Here is a 25,636-nt window from a genome sequence, read left to right as displayed (position 1 = left end):
TGACAAGCGCCCAAGACAGCTGAGAACTGAAATTCTATGACAGGGAAGGGACATCTAAGAAATACATATGTGTAGGTGAGGTGTGTGTATGTATATATGTATGTACAGAGAGATATATTTTCCCTGGATAGATATTAATTTTATAGTAATATATTTTAATTACACTCTGACTTCAAGGAGAACAAAGATGTAAAGAAATTTCCATTATAGAAGACAAACTCACAAATTTAATACATTCTGTGAAAAAAAAGTGTTCTTAAGTTAATTAAGCATTGCCTTGAAGGAAAAGAACCATGTACTTGTACTTTCAAGTTATTTGCAACTTTCTCATTTTGAGAAACTCATGTCATGAGCTGAAAAGCGACAATTTGAATTTAACAAGCACAACAGGTTGCTCAAATAAGATTACATCTAACAATGTTTCTCAGTGCAGCAGGCTCTTTCCTGCTCCTGCTGACCTTTCAACACATGGTTCAGAGGCTACTGGATTAGAGCTGTTAACAAGTGACAGGTGCAGCCAATTAACCAAGCAGTGACGTAACTGTGACTTCCAGTCTTCAGTATGAGGCTTGTTCAGCAAATGATGCCTTTCCATCAATGAGCTCAGTATGGCTGCTTATCAGCCAAACTTAAGAAGAACTTCAAAAGCTCTGCACTGCTGATATTGTTCTCATTAAAAAGTGATTTTGCTGTGAAATTATCCAACTGTGACTATGGTATGCTGCACTGTTCTCCAACTGGGGAAGTTGTCAAACAATGTGCATTAACCCTTTTATTGAAAAAAAAAAAAAAAATTCAAGTACACAATGAGCCAAAATGAGAACTAATGAAAATAGTGATGAGAATTATATGTCACTTTAAATCTATCAAAAGAGGATCCAAGAAACCAAGTAGCTGCAACATAGCCAAGCAATGAGTATAAAGGAAATATTTTGCTATCACAGTTTGGAATACAGGGTTCACTCAGTTCTTCATGATGGTCCAAACCATTTTTAGAAATACTTCAAAACTAAATCAATCTATAATTCTATCCATGTTCCTTTCCAAATGTTAGATACTACATAATGTATAGCAAGCAAAATTACCCTGGCTTTGTCTTTTCTGTAAAATTTGCGGCAGAATGTCTAAGAATGCAGTAAAGGCCTGGTAACCTGAGGATGTATTTCATTATCAAATTGGTCCATTCAGATCATTACTGTTTGATCTTTCAACCTCTGTCTTATCTCTTTTTAGTGGATGAATACAAATTAATCTGTAAATTCTTCAAGACTGATACTTATTTATCTATTATTTTTGCACAAAAAAGTATACTGCCATGTAAAGTGCCTAGGTAGCAGCTGCCAGATTTTGCGGACAAGGAAGAAATTCAAGTTTGTAGACTACAAATACATCTTCATCACAATTTAAGTGAATATACTAAAAAATTATGCAGCTCCATGAACTAATAATTATTACAAGGCCAGATAGCAGTCAATGAATAACAGCTTTATAACACAGAGTGGTAAAATCAGTTTAGTAAGGAGGGATAGATGGTACATTGGGATCTACCTCAAACACAGTAGCAGCAAGCTGCAGATATGTACTGTTTGTGTCCAGGCTTAGGAAGACATGCCACCAAATCCAACCCTACCTATCACATGGATGCAACTGAAGACCATACAGATACTCAGCACTGAGCTGTGGACATGGCATGACTACCTAGTCCAACCTGGCATCAGCCATTGTTGACCTGAAGACTGAATTCAGCATGAATTCAGCAGCAGATCACTAAAGCATCTAGCCAGACATACATGTGCAAAGACAGAAGGCTCACGAACCTCACCTGTAACAGCCATCTCTAGAGACAGATGAAGTCTGGAAAGGGTAAAGATTGCTTTAATGAGACATAAAACCAGACACAAACTCTAACAATAATTGGTTCTTTCCAAGGCCAGGTCTGTCATCGCTCCCGTGTGTTCCAAGCATACAAACTTGGTGCAAAGACATGGCTATCAACTTGATAGGTCCAACATGACTAACTTCAATTCCACATTGCAGTAACACGGTTTACGCAACTTTTAAAACTGAGTTCTCTTTGCAGACAGTAATGCCACATTTCTGTAGCACTGCACAAAATCCACTAAAACTCAGATTGCCTTCTTACTCTTGCAGCAATACTTCTTTCTTCTATAACATCCCTCAGATAGAAACAGGCAGATAAAAATAATGCAGCATGGGAGCATGCTGTAATATATTATTCTCTTCTGTGCACTTTTATGACCCCTATCTCTCAGATGTCTCAAAGCAATTCCCCCAATTTACTGGAAAGGGAAGAGGAAATTCCCTGAGCTCTTGGACCCAAAAGAACTAGAAAACATATCATAGGGAAAGAAGATAATTGTAAGAGATTAATAAAAACTCAAAGGCTAGAGCCAGCTCTGTTAAATTGTCTATTTGCTAACAGAAGACACGTGAAAAAAAGGTCTAATGGCTCTAGGATGAACCAAATGCCAAACTGAAAAGAAGCACCATTTTTATTTATTTAACAAGAAAGGCACTTAACCACAGAAAATTTAAGTGGGGTATCTTTCAGAATAAACCTCTACATTAAAATGGGATTTTTTTTCTCCACCAAAATATAAGACTGGGAAAAAAGAACTCAAGAGAGTAGTGTGCCCTATTAGGTAAAACACTGGATTAAATAATCATAGTAGTCTTTTCTGCCTTATCCTCTCAAAGTCCAGGCTTTTTGGATGTTTTCCATTTTCATTAGATAAACAGCTTCTTCTCATTAGAAGCAGATATACCCTTATAAGGACTTAAGTTGGGTTTTCTTTATTCCTGCCAACACAAATTCTCTTCAGAATCTTGATTGGTTTTGCATCTTAGATATTTTTGCAGACATAATCAATGCTTGTGATAATAATTTTCATTAAATAAATTTCTGCTAAAACATCTAAAATAGTTTTTAATGCCTATACTTATTATGGAACTCTACTGAGTTCTACATGCTTAAACCTACTTTAAAGTCAAGTGATTTTAAAAAACAGACATCAGTCTGTATACACTCTTTATGGAGCACACATTGAAAATCATTAAAATTACAGCTGCTGAATAAACCATCACAGTGGTTATTGTAAAAAAAAAATTCATTTTATTTACATGCCATTGTCTTTATTATGTGCAAAGGATTCTGATCAAAAAAAGAGTATTTCTTTTTGTACATATTCTTGACTCTTGACCAATAAGAAGTCTGCCCAGCAATGAACCTCAAAAGTTCTTCCTCAAAATGTAATTCCTAAAATTTATTGTAATACTTATACCATGTTTAGTCAGTTTTACTAAATTCAGTCTCAGTAAACTAGTAAGTCCATTAGTTACAGAAAACATGACACTTGCAGAAAAAGGTCAGAGGATCTAGCTTGTAAGTGCCATATTTTACTCCTTTGTTCTCAAATAAACTCCTGTGGCCTCAAAGAGACAAAAATTTAAGCTGCAAAAAGTTATCCAACTTACCGCTCATTTCAAGCAATCAATCTCACAGAAAGAAAACAGATGGGAAAAGAGAACAAATTCAAAATTCCTTACCAAAATGTGGCAGTAAATAGACATTCACACACATTAAAAAAAAAAATCTTAAAACTGTTCACATTTTGTTATGAAAATATTGTGCATAAGTATCTATGATGAACACAGATTAGACTCACAAGCACACAGGGCACTGAAGTGTGTTTATGAGCATACAATTCATGAATATAAAAATATCACTCTACAAGACAGTAGCAGAATATTAGTCATACTTACTATCCTATCAACACTCTCAGTGAGGCTGCCTTTCAGTACAATTCAGGTATATTTTTAAAAGGAGATAATTTTTATTGTCTCTATGAGCATAAACTCTATGTATAGTGTACGGGCAGCACTTGTGCTCAGAGTGCTCAGGGTTTAGCTTTGTTCCTCTTTTGTTTGTTTGGGGTTTTTGTTGTTGTTGTAGATAGTAACCATAGAGAATAGGTTATTAAAACTAAAAATGCAGATTTTACAAAGCATTGGCTCAACAAAGTGAGGGTCAATATCCTATATTCTGGTATTCAGTTCTGGGAAATATCACCGCTTTTTTGCTTTTCAATACAAATATCAAGCTAGAAAAAAACCTTGTCTTTAACAAAATTCTGGCTTTTATTGCTAGAAACATTGAAGAAAGATTTGTGAAGAATCATTCAGTTCAAGAAGGACAGGGAACTGCTTGAGAGAGTCCGCTACAGAGCCACAAAGATGATAAAGGGAGTGGAGCACCTCCCTTATGAGGAAAGGCTGAGGGAGCTGGGTCTCTTTAGCTTGGAGGAGACTGAGAGGTGACCTCATTAACGTTTATAAATATGTAAAGGGTGAGTGTCACGAGGATGGAGCCAGGCTGTTCTCGGTGACAATCAATGGTAGGACAAGGGGTAATGGGTGCAAACTGGAACACAGGAGGTTCCACTTAAATATGAGAAGAAACTTCTTCACAGTGAGGGTGACAGACACTGGAATAGGCTGACCAGGGGGGTTGTGGAGTCTCCTTCTCTGGAGACATTCAAAACCTGCCTGGACACATTCCCGTGTAACCTCATCCAGGTGTTCCTGCTCTGGCGGGGGGGATTGGACTGGATGACCTTTCGAGATCACTTCCAATCCCTGACATTCTGTGATTCTGTGTGATTTATTCTGAAATAGCATTCCTGAAATCACATCTGTAAGATTCATACAATATCCACCAAAAGTCTGGAGGCAGCAAAGCAGCTAACAATCTATAATTAATACAAATGTATCTGTGAAAAACCTTGAAAACACCCCCTTAAAATAAAAGAAGTAGACAAATGCAACCATCATCAGTGGCTATTGAAGCACATCTCAAATTATTTCCTTCATCATTTCCAAAGAAAACAGATTTAAACATGAACATACTGGCACCAAAAAAAAATCTTCAAAATTTCTTTAAATATTCTATGCCCACATTCAGAAGGAAGATAATAACACTATAAAAACAAAAGGGAAATAATTGAAATACTCTACTATTCACAAATATTAAGCATAAATTATTACTGTACTTAAGGACAGACAGGATTTAACTTAAACATTTCTATGTCATTTTAAAAAGTTAATGTATCACAAATAAAATAATTATCATATTACTATGCAAAAATATTTAATCAGAGTAAATATTCTGCAGTTGATTTCAACTCTAATCTAATAACAGACTGCCATCAGCAATTGCCCTCCCTCAAATAATGTAAACTGCTATGAGGAATAGCTAGCAAAGCAAAACTGAAAATGAAAAATTTACAAAGGAAATGGGAATATAAGTGACATTTAATAGGCCAGACTACTGAAGCAAAGTGACAGTGGAGTGAAAACAAAGTAGAAGCCTAACAACAGCAGGGAAAGGACTAAAAATTTAGTTGATCATAATTCAGCTAGTGGCAAAGAATTAGAAAATTATATTGTTGTACATATACAGCAGTAAAGGAAATGTTCTCTTGGAAAAGGTCCTCTACAATGGCTTATTTTGGAAAGCCTGCTTATATACCTATGGAAGTAGAACACAGGAAAGGAGAAGAGTGCTTTCAGGAAAAACAAACAAACAAAAAAAACACCACCACACACAACAACAAGCAACAACAAAAGATAAAAGATACCATAGAAAACATTAATTACCATGCGATATACAGTTCTCATGGAAAGAGAGCTGAGCTCCCCTGTTGACCAAAGTGGAAGAAGAAAGAAACCGTGATAAGGTAAACGAATGCCACTATTGATTTATATAGGAACTTACATAAAGCTCATCACTAAGCTAACACTGTGATGCTGCTGATGCTTTGATTAGAAATTGGATTATTTCAGGCTGAAGAGAAAATGGGCTTAGAAAGGCAAACATTTGTTAAGATTCTCCCTTAAAAACATGACTGAAAAATCTATTCTCCCACTTAACAACAAAGATAATAGGTGGACTGGCTGACATTTCAGTGAAGACCTGTACTCTAAAAATGACCAGTGTGTTGTTATAAAAAAGGATGGACAGTAATATTAAGCATGGCTTTTTATCTAAGATAGTGTAGTAGCTACCATCTTGGGAGTAAAAGAAATGTAGTAATCAATTTAGAAGCAATTATCTTTACCACCTGAAAGATTTCCAAATCAAATTTGCTCTGCTTACAAAATTCATAATTTGTTTTGTTATTCATCTAACAACCTTCTATTAACTACTAAATATAAAAAACTTAACACAGCAACTTCTTAAGCGAGAACTGAATTTAACTTCTTTTTATTAATGAAACATTATTAATTATAAATATTCCACAACCAGAATCTGATAACCAACACAACTTGTTCTACGCTATTAAACATACCTATTAGTCTTTGTAGTAAAGCATGTAAAATTATAAAAATATTACTTTATACCACAACTTGACCATCTAGAGATAAACAGTGGATTTGATGAATAAAGAAAATGTTTGAACATACTGTAGCCATGCTTCACTGCAGTATCACTTTAAGATGTACTGTTCATATTTACAAAAAAAATGTATTCTATAACAAAAACTAAAACCTTAAAATGTCTCTTCCCATGCTACTCAACTCTGTTGAAACAAAGAAAGGAAATGGAGCATGAACATTTAGCAATTAAAAAGTACATGGCTATACCACTGTTAAATCCCTCTTGTTACCAAAAAGAAAAAAAAAAAAAAAAAAAAAAATCACATGTGCAGCTAAACAACTGAAAGCACTCTGGCTCTTTGAAATGATATCTTGCCCACAATATAGTGCTAACAATTCCCTGTATAATAAGGATTACACATTCTCACCTTCCACCACGCTAACTGCATTTTCATGGGTCATCTACGCATCCTTTTTTCCAGGTGACTAGACAAATGCACACACAAACTTCACCTAAAAATACACTGACTCTTGCCAAGTAGCAGCAGGATGAAATATACCACAGTAACAATCCCGTCTTTGTCCCAGGCTAACACTATACCTATTAACATGCTTTGATGCTTAGCCAAGAAAAATCTCAGTGCTGGGATTCTGGGTTTTGTGCCCAATCTTGGTTTGTGTTTAATATAGTATAGTCTGCTTTTAAGTCACTGCCAATCATTAACTCTACAAAGAGTATGTCTGGGATTATTTTTTCTTTACAATGAATGTTATTAAGGTAAAGAATACAGAAAAATCTTTATTATTTTGAAAAGAATACATGAGTAATGCAGTCCTTAGCATAAGTAAATGGTCTTATTCAGAAAAATATTTCTAAACCCAATTCTGAAGTAATATTTCCTGTATGCCATTTATCCATGCCTGACACACTGATTTCTTGAACAAAATATAAAAATGCAGATAAAAAGGAACTCACAGGTTTCTTAAACTTACAGATAACTTAAGGATTCATTTTTACCACAGGAAAAGAGGAAAATTCTGTTCATTTTCTGCGATAATTACAAGAGAACCACATCAGTCAAAAAGTAACTGACCAAGAGTTCTAAAGAAGAATGGAGAAAATTTAAAACATTACACTTAGTTGAATCAAATATTATTGCTTTTCTTAAAGAAAATCAGTCACACTGAAGCAAGTGATCCCTCATGCATGGAGGAAAAGAAGTATGTAAAGCAAAAGAAAACATCAATTAAGTGTACTTTGAAAGCATTAGTGCTATCGTGTTACTCGAAATGATGAAAAAAATCCTATTAACAAAATGACTTGACAGAACATGTAAGGATTAAATCAAAAGCGAGTATCACTCAACATTCTAATCTTAGCAAGATGCCATCCCCATTTCACTCAAAGAGTGATGCCTGTCTCTTTTTCTGCAGTGTGCTGTGGGCAGGTCACACACACTTTCTACAGAATGAAAATTTGCTTACAAGTCTCTCGTCTTTGACATCTTACTTCTGGCACTCGCTTTGTAGCTGACTTTTTTAAAATTTGATTTACTGGGATTGTATAAGCAATCTATTTTACAATGAACTCCATAAGCAACTGTAACACTGAGGAAAAAAAGGCAAGAAAAAGTGGCCAAGGGGAAAGAAAGGAAGGCAATTATCTCTTGAGACAGCCTTCTGGGAAAGAAAAAAAAAAAAGTTACTTAGTCCCAAGGGTAAGAACTTTTTCTGTCATTTAGGCAAAATATTCCTTCTTCTCCTTTACCCTTCATACCACACAATGATTGTCAAATTCCAGTCCAAAGCAATTTCAGTGTTTCTCAGGCTTATTTCTATGAACTTCTACTTTACAGGAATAGTTTCACTGGAATCATTGAGTCATGTAAACATTTGCAGAAGTGAGCAATTACCATATGACTGGATAAATGGCAATTAATAATTCAGCACTTTGGTTTCAAATCCACATTGAATTTGTATGCCACAATTAGTCACTCAAAGCATATGCAACACACAAATTAATGTGGACACCTATCAAAACAAACATCCGACATGCAGGTAGGTAAGACTGCAAGGTATTATACGGCCTGTGGGTGAGGCTGTGTATGGTATCATTACCAAGTTAAGATATCAACAACTGAACAAAAGATTGAGAAACTATCTCCCTTCTTTCAGACACTCTTGAAATACATATAGCTAAACCCCCATCTTTCCTTTTTCTCTTATATCTGAAGTGAATTTCTGTGTGTGTGATTTTCTAGTTTAACTTTAGCCATAGTCAAGATCAAGCAAGGCACTATAAAAATATACAACTTTTTTTTTCCTGGGGATCTAATTTCTGAAGACATCTTCACAAGCAGACACACACACACAAAGTTCATTTTATAAATTACAAATGTACATTATGTGGAAGTTTATATGTTTATACTTTTCAAAAGGCAGAAGTCTAAAAGAGCCACTACATTAATCAGGTACACACTCAGCCAAAGGGGAATTTAAAATAATTAAGTATTTTAAGCACTAGTTTAAAGAATACATTAAAAAGAAAAATAAATTCAGATTTCCTCATGAAAGTCACATAAACTTAGCTTACACCAACATCATTCCTCTCGTATTTTCGTACCTAGACAATGAATTCCTACCAATCTGTGTCTGTGCTTTTTCTAAACACAACAGGAGGGGAAAAACAAAACAAAACAAAACACAAAGAAACCAAAACTAAACGATTCTCCTTTTCTATCGGGTAGCTCCAGCTCATATACATCTGTTTACCACAGCTGCAGCAATAAAGCACAACAGACGTTCTCTTGGATAACACAGACATTTAGTACTTAGGATTCAAGAGAGTTCCACCTGCAAACTACAGGAGGCATGTGTAAATCAGAACCAGTACAGTGGACTTTCCGTGTCAGCTAGGTAGCATGCCGTATAATAATATTTCACAGACCATTATTTTTGTCTACTTAATTTCTAGCATAATCTCTAAATTCTTCAAAGACAGTACCCACTTAAAGCAAACTCTGCGTTTGAGCTGAGTTAGGCTTATGTGTGGCAAGGGCTATATTTAGAAGCACCTACACTTGCAAAGCAAAGCCAGGAAAAAGAGTTGACCTTGACATGTGGCAGCAGCTTTCTGTAGTCTTATGCTGTAAATTCAATTAATAATTAATGGAATAAATAAATCTTCTCTCACAGCTAATATTCCAGACTCTTTACCTCTTTATTCAGGCTGTATTATCCAGATTCTCACAAAGTGTTCCTCTAATGAAAGGGCACTGTCCTCATATAAATGGAAAATATTTAAGTAGGTACTTGCCACATAACACAGAAATTGTATCTCCTATGTCCTTGCCAGATATCTGCAGGGAAGTTCACAAGCTTGAATCAATATGTTGTCAAGAATTCATACGATGAACAAGCAAAACTGTTAATTCAGACATTGTTCATAATCTACTGTATCTGAGGGAAACGACTAACCTAATGAAATTCTGCTTGGACACAGGTTGATCAAGATACAAAAAAACCCCAGAAGACTGAAATACTGCCCTACTGCTCTTTATATATGTCAGCATATTTCATATGCCTAGTACTTTCCATCAGAGAGGTACTGTTTCTCCAAAGAGTTATAGTTATTCAAATGACATTTCAAACCAAGACTGCAGGACCTTGGGACGTTCACAGTTTTGCTGCTTTTTTTTTTTTCCGGACCTTTCTGTCAGCATATTATGGGGCAAAACTGTATAAAAGTGAGATTACAGAAGATAACACATAACTTTTTTCAGTGTATAGGATTCTACTATAACACTCCTCAATCTCTTGCAAGCCATAAGGTCAAGAACATAAAGGCAGCCTGTACATCATTATTATTATACTGTACATTATAATTATTAGAATTTTTAAAAAATGAGATCACAGAGGCATTCAGGTTGGAAGGAACCTTAGATAGTCATCTACTCTAGCCTAATGCTCAAGCCAGATGATATCCACTGCTCTCTCCTCATTTTGCCTTTGCTAAATCCATCATCTTTTGCTCCTTCATGTGCCCAGAAATATCTTCCAAGAGGAACCACCCCATGAGTTGCCCAAAGACCAAAAGTGAGGCTAACTGCATCATCCCTACTGCCTTTTTTGAAAATGGGTGCAACACCTGCAACATTCTCCAGTCAGAGGATTTCCCATGTTTCAGAAGTTACAGACAGCAGCCTTGCAATGTTATCAGTCACCCTGCAATGAAGATTATAGGCAGCAGACTTGTACTGCACCAGTTTCAGCCCCCTTGATTGTATCCCATAGATGCATGGAAATGTAACTGTTATAAATAACAAAGAACTTACAGATTTCCAATGCCTATAAGAATGACAAGAATTCTTCCACCATAGAATTACATGAGCCTTCAGAATTTCTTCTCATTATAATGCCCACATTATAAGCATAAGGTAACTAGTGCACAATAAATGCATTTAGAACAAAATGTTCTACTACATATTATTAATTTATGAAAAAAATTCCAATTTGTCAATTATAACAACCACAGATTTACAAAGTGAAAACAAGTCTTGATTTAAAGGTCTTTTAAAAGACTTCCAAGAGATCACACATAAAGCTACCATTGGCTGTTCTAAACCACAGTAGTAATAGAGCACTTCAGTGCATGCTCAGTTTGTCAATGTTTATTCAGACACCAAGAAATTGTTACAGTGTCTTAACTATGTGCATTTTTATATGTTTAAAGTGCTTCTGGACAACTTAAGCATGAACTTGACCATGTCTGCCTAGCATTATTAATTAATGTTAGTACTATCGTGTTTAGATGACAAAATGACAGCAGGGATGCAAGTCATTTGACCAAGTGTGTATATCTGTGAGTAAACTAGTTATTTCATCCTACCTTTTAACAAATGGAGAAAAGCAAGTCAGAAGAATTACACCTCCAAAAGTATTACAGACTTCTCTTTTGAGGATGAAACAATTATTTTCCTATAGATACGCACAGTAGATGATGTATTTATTTTACCTACGACAAGCAACAGGCATACAAGCAAAAACAGGAATGCAAAGCAGCATTAGTAGTTAATAGTAACTACTGCTATTACTATTAATCTCCTGATGATAGTCAGTGATGGCTTATAAGCTAAAAGAAATGTGATTACTTATTTCAACTGTACTTCATAGGACTACTAGGAGAAAAATACATAACATGAAATACAATCACAGAGTTAAATTCAAGCGATGATAACTACTCAGAAAGTCAGCTTTTCTTCTCAATACGTTAGCTATTCTAGACACTTATTTCATATCACTATGTAATACCACATCAATTATAAGGACACAAATGAAATTGTTGACTGTACAGTGAAAAACTATATAGTGAACTGTGCTTTATTTGCACACTGCATATCTTGCAAACAAAAAGCAGTGAAAACTTTTAAAGCTGGTAACCAAAAATGTGTGGCATCTGAGCTCCACCTACAGGATGAAAACAAATGTAAAACCAATATTTTTAATTGCCTAATGAGAAGAGGATCCTTTGCTCTGAAGCCTTCAGATGATCATATTAAGCCACTGTCATTTTACAAACTTGATGTAATGCTTGATAAATTTGATTACTCTTGCAATGATGGCAAACACTTATATGTGTATACATTCCTTCATGTAAATATGTTCTATGTTTTGAAGTTTAGGATTAAACTTTCTATATAAAAAAGTAAGACTTCTGGAATTCCTCTAAGAACTTGCCAGAATGAGTGGGAAATTCTTTTTCCTGAGGTTTCCTAATACAAAATTGGGAAGTGTCTCATTTTTTATTAAAACATACACAAAAGGTTCAAATGTGTACTGAAATGACTAAAATAAACTTCACCATCTAAGCATTCCAAGAATGACTCCATTTTAAAGTGGTCTTGCATCTCAGTACCATGAATTTGAGGTGTCTACTGTTCCCATATCGTTTCTCTGAAATAGGTGTGCAAACGGATGAGTATTAAAAGAAAGAACTGATACAAAAGAATACAGATTTGTAGAAAGCAATGCAGGTTACTACAGTACTTTGCAAAAATATTTTTAGACGTTCTATTATTCTATTAGCATATTTAAATATCTGAAAAGATTAACAATTCAGATAGGTATTAGGTGTTTCTTGGATCTCTGATATGTTAATAGACATTACTCTTCTAGCTATGTATGGTAGATACAACTTCTTCTTTGGTATTTCTACCTTCCACACACACATCTCTGCCTACTCTGATGAACATTTATTTGAACTACAGTGGGTGGTGAAGGCCCATAGTGTGGCCAGCAGGACTAGGGAAATTCTTGTCCCCCTGTACTTGGTGTGAAGCTGGTGAGGGGTCTGGAGCACAAGTCTGATTAGGAGCGGCTAGGAAACTGGGGCTGTTTAGCCTGGAGAAAAGGAGGCTGAGGGGAGACCTTATCGCTGTCTACAACTATCCGAAAGGAGGTTGTAGCATGGAGGGTGTTGGTCTCTTCTCCCAAGTAGCAAGTGATGGGGTGAGAGGAAATGGCCTCAAGTTGTGCCAGGGAAGGTTCAGTTTGGATATTAGGAAAAATTTCTTCACAGAAGGGGTTGTCAGGCATTGGAACAGGCTGCTCAGGGAAGTGGTGGAGTCACCATCCCTGGAGGTGTTGAAAAGGCATTTAGACAAAGTTCTTAGATACATGGTTTATTGCTAGAGTTAGGTTATGGTTCGACTTCTCCAATCAAAATGATTCTATGATTCTAACTACAACATTGGTTGCCTTGTCTCTACCTAAAATTAAAATCACATGACAGGAAAAAATAATACCCATTTAAATTACAGATTTTGTTTACTATTTTTGTAAGATTTAGCGGGATTAATAGGTTGCCCAGAGAGGTGGTTGATGCCCCATCCCTGAAGACATTCAAGACCAGGCTGGACGGGGCTCTGAGCAAACTGATCTAGTTGAAGATGTCCCTGTAGTTATTTATGACAACTGTACAGAGTTAGAACACAAGATCTAAATCAGTTTTCTGATGCTTCCTCCTGCTACTCCCTAGTGAGTTTCACTGAATATTTACACATTAAACTTTATAACTGCGAAGCCTTAATTGTTCAGTAACTTCTGAAGCCAACATTCATTGAAATACTGGACAATAATTGCAGTAAATCTGCCATCAGGTCCATAAATATTATTAGGTAGAAATCTCCCAAGTAGCTCTGGAAGAGTGAGAAGACATAAAGTTCCAAGAGGGCAAATTGACTCACTTAAAATTGAGTGCTTATCAGTATGGCTGTTCACAAAGGCTTGTTCACAGCCTTGTGGAACCCACGCTTTTATGTATGTAAAAAGCTGAATACTGCTATAGAAACATAATAACTTGTCTAGAGTTAGTTTAATTATTTGTATACAGTGTTACATTACTAAACATGGACATATTCCAATCCTGATTTTTCAATTGTAGTGCTGAAAAAATCAGTACACTGTAAGAATGACTGCTATGTTAAACCAGACTTTAACAGATGACTGGGTAGCCTCTACTTTCTGTAAATCCCAACCACCATGTATTACGACACACAAAGAAGCTACCGAACTCACTGTTACAACCGTGTAGAAAGACAAAGTAAACCATACTAAATACATATAAATACTCTTCATTTATAACTCACAGGGAAAAATAAAACTCTCATACAGTGCATCAATAAAGGCTCAGTGTAACAAAAATGTAACTGCTTGCTTTAACATGCCAAATGAAACTAAGAAATGAGAAAGCAATAGGCAATTTCAGATTTGCACAGTCAGAGGTGGGATAATTTTAATATAATGCTAACCTATCAACATAGTAACTGCATAACTGGAATTGAGTAGAAAATCTAACTATAAACTAGCTGAATGAGGAAAAAAAAAAAAAGCACGACACTTACCTGCGACTAGTTGTTTTCTTTTCTGTCTTAGTTTCTTCCTCTTGAACTGGTTGTTTAGCAGTTTCATTCGGATCAATTTTCAACTTTTTTGCAATGCGTTCTTTTATTTGAAATCTCTCAATGCTAGCTGCTTCTCCTTCTACACTATCAGCATCTTCATCATGTTCTTCCTCCACCTTTATTGATTAAAAATAATAAAAATTCTTTAGCTTTTTTTTTTACACTACACAATTTTGAATATGAAAAGCTTTTCTTACAAAGATAATCCCTTACAAAAACAAAACAACCCCACAAAGCAAACTAAAACAAACTTCATTTCAAAGCAGACTTTTCGAATAGCTCCTTATTTGCTTCAGAGGGAACACAAAATTAGAAATATAATAAATTTCTTTTCATACACAAATCTTTTTTGTATCATTTAAAAAGCTAAAACAGTCTATTCTACACTGTAAATCTTTACAGGCCTGCAGAAGACCTCATCTCAATGTGGTATTAGTCTGGTCTGTGTTCATGGATCCAAGATTTCATCAAGGCAATACATTCAACATCTCCTGCATTTTCCATTAAAAGAAAACAAAACTCATTAAGAACTTCCTGCCACAGAGCTATGCTACAGTCATGATGGGATGGAAGAGGTTTGCCATTCAGTCTCCATAAGGGAATTTACACATACAACACTGATCAAAAGAGGTTGTGGAATCAATCACTCTGACTTGCTACAAAGGCACACTTCCAAAGCCAGCAGAGGAAGGAAAAGGGGATAAACTAACCCTATTCAAAAACACTTGGAGGGAGAAATAAGTCATTCCACTCAGCAACATACAAGAAGCCTGACTAGATCAAGGGATCTAAGTTTGACTGCTTCCTTCCCTGATAAAAGAAGCCTGCACAAATCTTAATGCAGGATGTCACCTCAAAGACTGGATGGCACATATCTTTATATTTATTTTATAGTGGTGCTAACTACTCAAAGAGAAAGCATAAGATGCTATGTGATTGTAATTTTAACCACAAAGCAGCAAGAGGCACAATTCTGGGAAGAAGAGGAGAGAGGAGATATACAGAGGAGAGGAGAGGAGAGGAGAGGAGAGGAGAGGAGAGGAGAGGAGAGGAGAGGAGAGGAGAGGAGAGGAGAGGAGAGGAGAGGAGAGGAGAGGAGAGGAGAGGAGAGGAGAGGAGGGGAGAGAGGCAATAGAGGCTAAGGGAGAGAAGCAAGAGGAGAAAAATCAAAAGGTGGATTTCAGATGTTGCATTTGAGACACTGTTTAGGAATCTTCAGACTATCGGGCTTTGATTTTAAATTTAGACAAGAGAAGTCCAGTCAGGAATAAAAACTGAAATCTGTGAATATTCAGCAGAGTAGAATAGCTAAATACTTTATCAATTAAACAACTGAAGGTTGTTGTGGGGGTTTTATTTGTTCTTTTTAAATAGAGAAAAGACAAAAGTGTAACAGGATCAGCATTTCACTTATTTTCCCAGAAAGTTATTGTTTAACAGAGAAGGTAACAAAGATTTCTGTAGGATTTGCTTACTTGATAAAATATCATGGAGATAGGATGACAACAGACTTGAATAGCAGGGGGAGAATCCAGAAAAGGAACATAACAGGACTGTGTTCAAGGTGTTTAACAGTCAAGAATAAAATCAGATTCCAAGTGGAGATTTGGTTAGTACTTAGGCAAGAGCATTTCACTGAGAGATTTAGAGTTGGATAGGGGAATTTCTAGAACAGAAATAGGCAACTCTAGACAAAGTGCAATTGCTAAGTAGTAAGCTTATTAAAAATTACAGAAATCTGAGTAATAGGAAGGGGGTTCTATGGATGCTATTTTAAAATGGGATAGACAAAAACGTTCAACTTGACCAACTCGGCTAAATCCCATACTTCCAGAATTATCCATTCCCCTCACTCTTCACAGGATTTCACCATTTTCTTCTAGAACAGCACTGACAAATAGGACATAAGCCTCCTCCTCAACCCATTACCTCCTGCAACTCTACTTTTTTCTCCTGCCAAGACTCCTCCTTCAGTCCTTCTTCTGTGTCTTTTACTCCACCTGATCTCATATCTTCTTAAACACTTATTTTTCTGAAGTCGCATTACCAACTAATAGATTTAACACATTTCCAGCTCACAGTGGGCTACATGACAACTCTAGGGGAAAGAAGCTGTTCAGGTGTAAGACCATGTTCCCCTAGTGACACAGAAATGCAAAACCGCCTGCCTGGAAGTTATACTAGTTTTTGCTGTTGTTGTTAACTGGGTAGAGTTGCCTGCTATTCTCTTTGCTCTGGAAATAAAAATGTAATGAGAGATTATATGTCAGAATAAGTAATGGCTAGTAATTAATGAGTAATGGCTATGATTTAGCCATTTGAGAAGATTATTGAATGGTGGGGGCAGATATCAAGCTTTACCTATCTGTAGTACATTTGGTCCCTTAGGAAAACCTAATTCACACACAGCAAAAAACAAGACTTATTAATAAAAAATTGTTACTTACCTCACTCAAATCCCTTTCTTCACTAGCTGCTTCACTAAAAAAAGAAAAGTAACTGTTACTACTTTAAAGTACCAGAGAAAATTTAAAATACTGTTTAAAAACACCCTGTGTTCTTAAATTTTAAAAATTGTTTGATTAGATCCTTCAAATTTTAGTCAACCTAGTCATTTAGATCATCCTCACATTCATCTTAACAGTATCAATTAGTAATACTTTCTATTGTTCAACTGTCATAAACCTTTCTAATTATACATATTTAAAAACACAGGATAAAGCCACAGACTGTTATATGGTGGATAAATTCTAACTATATGTTGAGCTATGCAAACAGAACACTCTTGAAAGATGAAGAATTATAATAATAAAAGCTACTATTATCATTAAACTTTAAGCCAGACAATTTTGGTCCAAGAGAAGGAGTCTGATTGGGCAAGCAGACTGATTTCCAGGTCTGTCTGATAGCTTTCTATCTGGAATAACAAATAGACAGTCAAGTGCTATGACACAATATAAGTGAAGTATCTTAGTAAAGAATACAAGAATACTGTTAGACAAAATACACAACAATTGAGTACAGAAATTTTTTTTTGCTACTGTTTGCATCACACCATAGTTAGAAAAAAAAAAAAAAAGTAATTCACTGTTAAGATGGATGTTTTTATGTCATATAAAGCAATTCCTAGTATTTCATTGCAAACAGTCTATATTTAGGAAAGCCTTCCCTATATAGGCATGTTTGACACGCGCTATGCTGATAATTAAGCTTAATAAAAAAAAAAATTTCATTTGTTATGCAGCTACAGTTTAGTGTACAAAAAAAAAGTAATATATTTGGATATACTAAGGCTAATATATCCACTGTTTATTGTCACAAGCTAATAATTAAGACCCTTGAGGATTTTTCCATCCCACAATTTTAAAAAGAAGTTATGTTAGAGAAACAAAGCAAGGAATAGTAAAGGAGTCCCCAAAGCCAAGGCTTTGAGGTGCACTCTAAGCCATCAATAAGTAAACAAGGTCATCAAATAAATTGTAAATTTGTTGGAACCAATCACACTAACTTAATTTAAAAAACTAATCCAGAAAACTCTCTGTGGAAGTATTTCTTTATAGAATATTATAATATTAGAAAAACAAAACAAAACAAAACACACAAAACCAACAACAAACCAACAACCAACATTGAACACAAGCAAAAAAAACCCCCAATATCTGTAAGTATCAAAGAAAACACAATGCATCCAGGTCTCTAATTCTGATGTCAGTACTGCACAAGTAGAAGCCATAGTAAAAGGTAAAATAACCTACTTGGGATTTGTGACAAGGCTACTTTCCAACCTCTGGGAGTTTTTTGAAGGGGCTACATGTGGTTGTGGATGATCTCTCTGATATATTTGGACTGACAGAATCTCTAATCGAAGCTTTTTAAGCTTAGTAGTCTTGGGGTAATAGGGGTGTCCATGCATGAATAAATAAATTATTAAAAGGCAAGAAACAAAAGTTAGAAGCAAGCAATCACTTCTTGCAATGGAGGAAAATAACTAGTGTATATACACAGTAGTCTGTGTTGGGGCTTGAGCTGTTCACTGAGCTCAGGATCAAACCAGACAAACAGCCGTGTGACAGAGTTTTTTGATAATATTAAGTTATTCAGGATAGCAAAAACAAGAGCAGACTGCAGAACTGCAGATACACCTGAATGATAAGATAATAAAATGCTAGATGCAATCTGAAGTAGATACAAGTAAAGCTGTAGACATGAGGAACATGAGTCCCACATACAGGACAAGGAGCTCTCCACTGACCATCACTGACCATAAGCAAATTCTTGGAGCTGATATATTTTCATATCTCAGCTCAATACTCAACAGCTGTTAAAAAAGCAAATCAGAAGTTAGGAAGTATTAAAAAGAAATAGAGAAGAAAAACAGACACCATCTTCATGTAAGTGTATAGGTTTATGATTCACCTGTTTTCTAATATGCTGTTCAGATTTAAAATAAATTTTTTAAAAAGATATTTTAAAAAGGAGCTGAGGCTAGGAAGAGCAACAAGAATAGCCACAGGTACAGAAAAACTCTGTGAAGGAAAAGTTGAGTAGGCTTTAAAAGTTTAGGCTAGAAAAGAGATGACCTAAGAACAGATTGTGGTAAAGAGAGGTATAAAGGGACTGACTGCTCACTGTTTCTTCCAGAGTAAGAGTTAGAATTTATCAAATGAGGTCAGTAGCAGCCAGGTTCTGAATAAAAAGGGAGGTAACTCTTCCTGCAGCAGACAGCATTACAAGAGACTGATTAAGTAGTTTGAAGAGAGCTCTCTTAAGGATTACTAAATAGATGAACCACATCAAACTCTCACAATCCCCTGAGCTGAAAGTAGATGGAGACTGTGAGGCTACTCAGGTAAACATAATGCTTGTATTCCTTTTATTCTTTGTTGGGCATCCACTGATAGCCAATGCTGGTGACAGCTTAAGGGATTAGATGAACATTTGGTCTGATTCAGCATTGTCATTCTTACTTTCTTAAGAAGTAACAGACAAACAACAAGAATACATGATGTTAATCAGGTCTAACATAGAATTATAGAATCACAGAATCATTTTGGTTGGAAAAGACCCTCAGGATCATCAAGTCCAACCATAACCTAACTCTAGCACCTAAACATCCTGAAAATAAATCTGCTCTGAAAACTCGAAATCACATATTAACCTTTTGACAGCAGGAACTGAGCTTAGATGTGGATCATCCTTCAGAAGATCATGACTACTTTTACTTTTTCCCTTCATGCTCTGTTAAAAAAAAAAAAAAAAAAAAAAAAAGAAAAAACAGTGTTATAAACTGCAGTGTCTGAGAGAGTAGAAGGCAAAAAAGGATAATGGTAAGAAAAAGATGACTTGTTTCTCATTAACTTTAACCTAAGCAATACGCATAAACACTTCTAATAGTATAACAACAGAGAACGTATTCTCTTCATGTGACTAGTTTCAGTAAGAGGAGTATCAAATTCACCCCATGGATTTAAAAGGTATTTTTGCAACAGCAATGCATTTAATTTTAAAGTAAGGAGTAAAAAAAAAAGATTGTTTAATCATCACAGTCATTAGACATCATAAAGATACATGGTCTAGCACATAAATGCTTGAGTTAATTAAGAGCTAAGAACTTTATTTTCCAATAATGGCATATGTCAACTCAGAGAACTAATAAGTATAAAGCAGTACTTATCAATTGGTAGAACACTAATTAGATTGGTGTGTGTGTGGAGGCGGGGGAGGGTGGGGGGGTGAATAAATAAATAAATAAATGGCATATTCAGAAACATGAACAATTACTTCCTTCAACAAGAAATTTGCATGTGTGTGTGTGCAGGTTCAGGTGCTAGATGAAATATATGACAGGTGCCTTTACCTTTGTAAACTTCTCCAAACAAGAATAGACAACTAAATGAGCAGTTTGGGCACTGAAAGCTTCAGTTTAAACACTAAGCAATAACTAGTGGGGGCTACACTGTCAGGTCTGCAAATGCACTAATAGCCTTAGTGGCCTTGAGGAGTTTTACCTGGAGCTCCTCTGTCCATCAGCAGCATCATTTCAGCTCAGGCCTGACAACTGCCTTGAGTGTATCTGTGACTAAATCCACCTTCTGGACGGGCCTGATGGACCCACACTTAGGCTTGTTTCCAGTTCTGCCTCCTGTCCCATCTCTTGCTGCTCCTGACTGAGCTTCCTGGGTAGGGACCTTGGTCTTGGTTACTGCCTGCCTCGTCCAGGACTGTTGATGGACTCTGTCACCAGAAACCAACTCTGCTTACCGTATCCAGACCCTGTGGGACTGTGCCCCTGTTGGTGAGTGAGTGAGTCTGTGCTGCAATCACTCTTGGCTCCTTGCTCGTCATCCCTCATACAGACATTCTGCTCTCGCTGCTCCTTGACACAAACTTCCTTCATCATGTGATCTCTGCCTTTTATAACCTCCTCAGGTACACAAGTTTTCTAAGATTCATAACCTCTACAATATAACCACTTAGACATCCTCCTGATGCAGAAGAAAATTTGACTTATAACATTTAAGAGACACCAATGGCCCTAATCCCTTGCCTAATCTCTTTCTGAAAGTACTTATGTCTCACTTTAGTAATGTTCCATGCCATAAGTAGTCACAACTTAAATTCCAAGAGGGAAAAACACTTTTTCCTGTGTATTTACTTGCTCCTTTATCTTTGTGTCTCATCTTTCATATTGTAAGAAATAGGGAATAATCATTCCCAACTTCCCCCCTAGCCTCTTACTTTTTTTTCTTCCTTTTTTTACAAGGTATCACGGTCCATATCCCTGGTCATCCTTCCCGTCCTTTGTATAATTTCAGGAGCCAGAGTCTAAGCTATAATTATCACAGATCTGCTGATGCACTGCAGCAAAGACAAAATATATTCCCTCACTTAGACTAAGTGTAGTGCAGGGGAAACATGTTCAGAGTAGAAAATAGTTCACAATACGGAAGATGAACAAAAGACGTTGGGAGGCATTCTTAAGTTCAGTACTTTGTTAATATTATGTGACTAAGACAAAAATTCTTATTTTATACATGTAAACACAAAACTATTATACACTGTACAAATTTCATCCTGATACATGGTGCTTTCATTTACTCCTTAGATAACTACAGCCTCAGCCTCCCTACACTAAAATTAATAGAAAATGTTCCCTTTTCCCAGGTCTGGTGGAGGACTCTTCAGCTACTTACAGACTTTCTTCTTACCCTCAGTCCTTAAAAGTATACCCTTCTTACACTGAAAAAAAGCAAGACTTAATGCATCTAGCAACCAAAAAAAATGTTCACAGCAGGATTCTGATTTGTAGATGTCAAAGAATCCTGTTATTAACTTTGACCTTCAATTTTTCTTATCAAAAACAGAGAATGAAAGTTGGTACTGAAGTCCACATACTTTAGTTTAATCAAGATTAAGATAATGTCCAGAACTATAGAGATATTGATCTAGACATATTAGAAACAAGTAATGAGGTTTGGAAAAAAGGTTTTATTCTGTTACAAAGAACAAACACAAACTCTTCATGAGCAGTTTATTTGCTTGTTTTCCCAGCTAAAGCTAGTCCAGAATTTAGTCAGGACAAATATGAAGATAAGATTTTAAAACTGATTTGAAGACAGCATGACAACACTGCAACTAGGCTTGTCATGAAAGAGATGTTCTATTTAGATCCATTTCAAGTGAAAAGCAAGTATTTGGTATGAAAGGGAAGAACATCAAAGCAACCAAGTTAAATGCAATATTAAAACCAGACATAGGCTAAGAGCAGAACTGCAGATGAACATGTTAAGGTAAACAAGTGTACTTAGTCTGATGAAACAACAAAGAAAAATACTTAGAACTACCATTACAATAAATCTCTACTATCATCCTAAGTGATATTGGCTCACTGTAATAGTCTTCATTACTCTATTCACTGTTGTCTTTTCTATTTTACCTAAATCCTTAGGGCTGAGGACGATTTTTTTCATTTATTTTGCTACAGGACTCAGCATTAAGTAGTCTGATCACTAACTGAAGCTGACAGGTACCCAAACTACACAAATAAATTAGAAAGCCTGGAGCTCTACTGTAATAATTTGGTCATCAGAAGAAATTTGAATGAGAACTTGAGACAGAAATGTTTAAACCAACATTATTTAAGTGGAAATGTCAGGCTAGGAAACGTTAGATCAAAAACAACCTATGTGACCTTAGTTCTGTGAATGCAATATAATAATGCATTATATTTCCTACAATAACACCACCTCATTTTGCACACAGAATGGATATACAAAAATGGAGCTAAGAATGTGCTGGCAACGAACAAGATGATCTATTTCAAACTTCAATTATTTAACCATTGAATCACATTCTTATAATGAAGGAGGTTAAGAAGAATAAAGTACCTATCACCTCCATGAACTTTAAACAGCAGAAATACGAAGCATGAAACATTATGTTTACGGAAATGTAAAAATACCGTGCAATAACTGAAAGTAACTTCAAAGTTAGAAAAGTTTAAAACCTCCAGTTTTGCAACATGTCAAAATAGCAGATTCATAAAAATTGAAGTAATTTCTCATAGTATTATTGTTCTAGTAGTATTATTGTTCAAAACTCAAACATAACAACAAGATTATTAACTTTAAACCATTTCATAAACATGCAAAAAAAAAAAAAGTAATTTTGATTAGAAGAGAAAAATGGTACAGTACCTGACTAACTCTATTGACTTCCTCTTCTTCTTCTTCAGCTTCTTCCCCAAAGGAAAGCAGATTAAAATTCCTTTAAGAGAGAAAACACATTTGTAGAATAGAATAATAGATTTACAGTATAATTTTGGTTGAAATAGACCCTCAAGATCATCAAGTCCAACTATAATCTAACTCTGGCACTAAACCATGTCCCTAAGAATCTCACCTACCCATCTTTTAAACACCTCCAGGGATGGTGACTCCACCGCTTCCCTGGGCAGCCTGTTCCAGTGCCTGACAACCCTTTCCAGGAAGAAATTTTTCCTCATGCTACTTTCCAGCCACTGTTTCCCAAGCCTGTAGCGCTGCCTGGGGCTGTTGTGAGCCAAGCGCAGGACCCGGCACTTGGCCTTGTTGAACCTCATACAACTGGCCTCAGCCCATCAATCCAGCTGATCCAGATCTCTCTGTAGACCCCTCCCACCCTCTAGCAGATCAACACTCCCACCCAACTTGGTGTCATCTGCAAATTTACTAAGGCTGCACTTGAACCCCTTGTCCAGATCATTGATAAAGATACTAAACAGAACTGGCCCCAATATTGAGCCCTGGACAACACCACTCGTGACTGGCCACCAACTGAATTTGATGCCATTCACTGCAACTCTTTGGGCCATAGTAAAACCTGAAGTATGATTTTCCCAACAGTCAATAAACTTCAAGCCTGCTACTTTCATATTCTATGCATTCTTTTAAAAAAACTTTTTGCCCTGCTAAATGTACAAACTTCAAACAACTGTAATGTGTTGTTTTGCAATAAACCACTAATATTCAGAGATGCTCTATTCCTGAGACAGATCAATCAGGATAGTAAAGCATCACTTAGAAAATGGTAAGATGGAATTTAAGCATTCTGCCTTGATTAATTTTCACAGACTCTTAAATGCTGACAACTCTGAAAACAGAAAAAAAAATATTAAAAATGCAACATCTCTAACAGAGCAACACTCAAGTAACAAACAGTATTTTCAAGATATGATGGCTCAAAAAGGCATCAAATGTACATGCATTCAGAGAATGTAATTAAGACAAATAACCATATATAAGAATTTTTCAAAAGTATTTCTTTACATTCTTTTGGAACCACTCAGTCACAATATGTTGTGTTTCTGTCCAACAGAACTGAAAGCATACACAATTTAGACTTCCTGTTACATTTCAATGCATGTTTATAACTATAAAATTTCATTCAGAAATGGAAATTTTCTATGCCAAAATGTTTTGCTGAGTATTTTAGTGGAAGAGAAGTGGTAGCTGATAAAATAAGTTCAAAAACTTCACGGAACTGAACTGTGACCAAGTTACTAGTACAGGTTAACTTCAGTGTTAGCTCAGTCACAAAGGAGTGATTACATACTCTTGCCCAAGGGAAAGGCTTAAACTGGCTTTTACCTCTCTTTTGCAACAAACTATCAGCATGCATGTACAGCTCAGCTGATACACAGTATCAGAACAACTAGATTTGTACAACCCTTTCAGGATCAGGGAAGTGGGTTTGCCAAGAACATGGCTCTCTGTGTGGTGGTAAAGCCTTGTATCTCAAAAGCAGAAACAGAAAATTACCAAGCTGCAAATTAAAGGTGAAAGAAAATTAATCACCACTTATGTTGCATATATTTACTTTGTGCCTTTTACTTTGGACTTTTTAGTTTCTTCTTCTGGTTTGTCCTTCTTCAGCTTTCTATTTGGTCTTGGAACAATGTCATCAAAAGGATTAAACAAAACCTGTTAAAAAAGTAACATTTTAGACAAAACTTTCATAAGCACTTTGTTAGAATTAAATTATTTAATATTTTAAAAAAATATATAAAAGGACATGCCAAGTTTTCGTACTACAGCACAGTTGTCTGAACACTACCAAAGAGAAAAATTTAAAATCTCAAATTTCAAGCCAGAATATACTCACTTCACTGCTTCTTATTTTGTGTGGACTGAGAGGTCTCTCTTCCTTGTCAACTTCTACTTCAGCCAGGCGCAACATGTTATATATTGTATCCCCCGTAACCTGTCAAATTTATAAAGACATTTGAAAGGCCTTGCCTATAACTTTTGTTAATTATTATGCAAAATGCAAAGCAATTATTACATAAAGAATTTTGAAAATACAAATTATATAGGAGATACTGTAAGCATGTAATACTTTTAACAGAGAGGAAGTATAATGTATAAAGTTTGGGTTTCTTAAAATTTAAGAGCAAAGACTGAAGGAACACAGGCAGCTAAACATCTACTTTTGGGAGCATACGCAAGGGAAGATGTCAAATTCTTACTGTGAACTGTGAAACAGGAAAACAAAAGACATAGTGAAATTAAAAAATAGTTGATTTACTTTCTTTTAAGTGAATCATGAAAGTGCTAAATTCATCTTATATTTTACATTTTCCTGATTCTTGTTGAATAATTAGAATTTACAAATAGAATTTTCCTCTATTTTACTAGCATTGGATGAACTGATTAATAAGACAGAGCCAAAATAATATTAGTAAGAGATGATTCAAAGGAAGCACAACACAAAAATAGAATGTAGAAGAATAACAACAGGAA

General features: G+C 35.6%; 1 protein-coding gene across 2 annotated transcripts in view; it reads right to left on the bottom strand.

The window, feature by feature from the left end:
- Nucleotides 1-25,636, bottom strand: part of CWC27 (CWC27 spliceosome associated cyclophilin) — a 105,929-nt gene that overhangs the window by 75,727 nt on the left and 4,566 nt on the right. The window contains exons 5-10 of one of the 2 annotated variants that reach the window (XM_080362207.1): nt 24,999-25,097; nt 24,714-24,817; nt 23,054-23,123; nt 19,516-19,595; nt 16,805-16,838; nt 14,298-14,473 (exon numbers count right to left, since the gene is read on the bottom strand). In XM_080362207.1, the coding sequence (XP_080218333.1) occupies nt 14,298-14,473; nt 16,805-16,838; nt 19,516-19,595; nt 23,054-23,123; nt 24,714-24,817; nt 24,999-25,097 (563 nt within the window). The remainder of the gene's footprint in view (nt 1-14,297; nt 14,474-16,804; nt 16,839-19,515; nt 19,596-23,053; nt 23,124-24,713; nt 24,818-24,998; nt 25,098-25,636) is intronic. The other variant, XM_080362208.1, reaches the window with a different exon arrangement.

The sequence above is a fragment of the Nesoenas mayeri genome (assembly GCF_963082525.1).
Source record: "Nesoenas mayeri genome assembly, chromosome: Z".
Taxonomy (NCBI): Eukaryota; Metazoa; Chordata; class Aves; order Columbiformes; family Columbidae; genus Nesoenas; species Nesoenas mayeri.
Note: the sequence above shows the minus strand (reverse complement) of the source record. Positions and strands in the feature narration are given on the sequence as shown.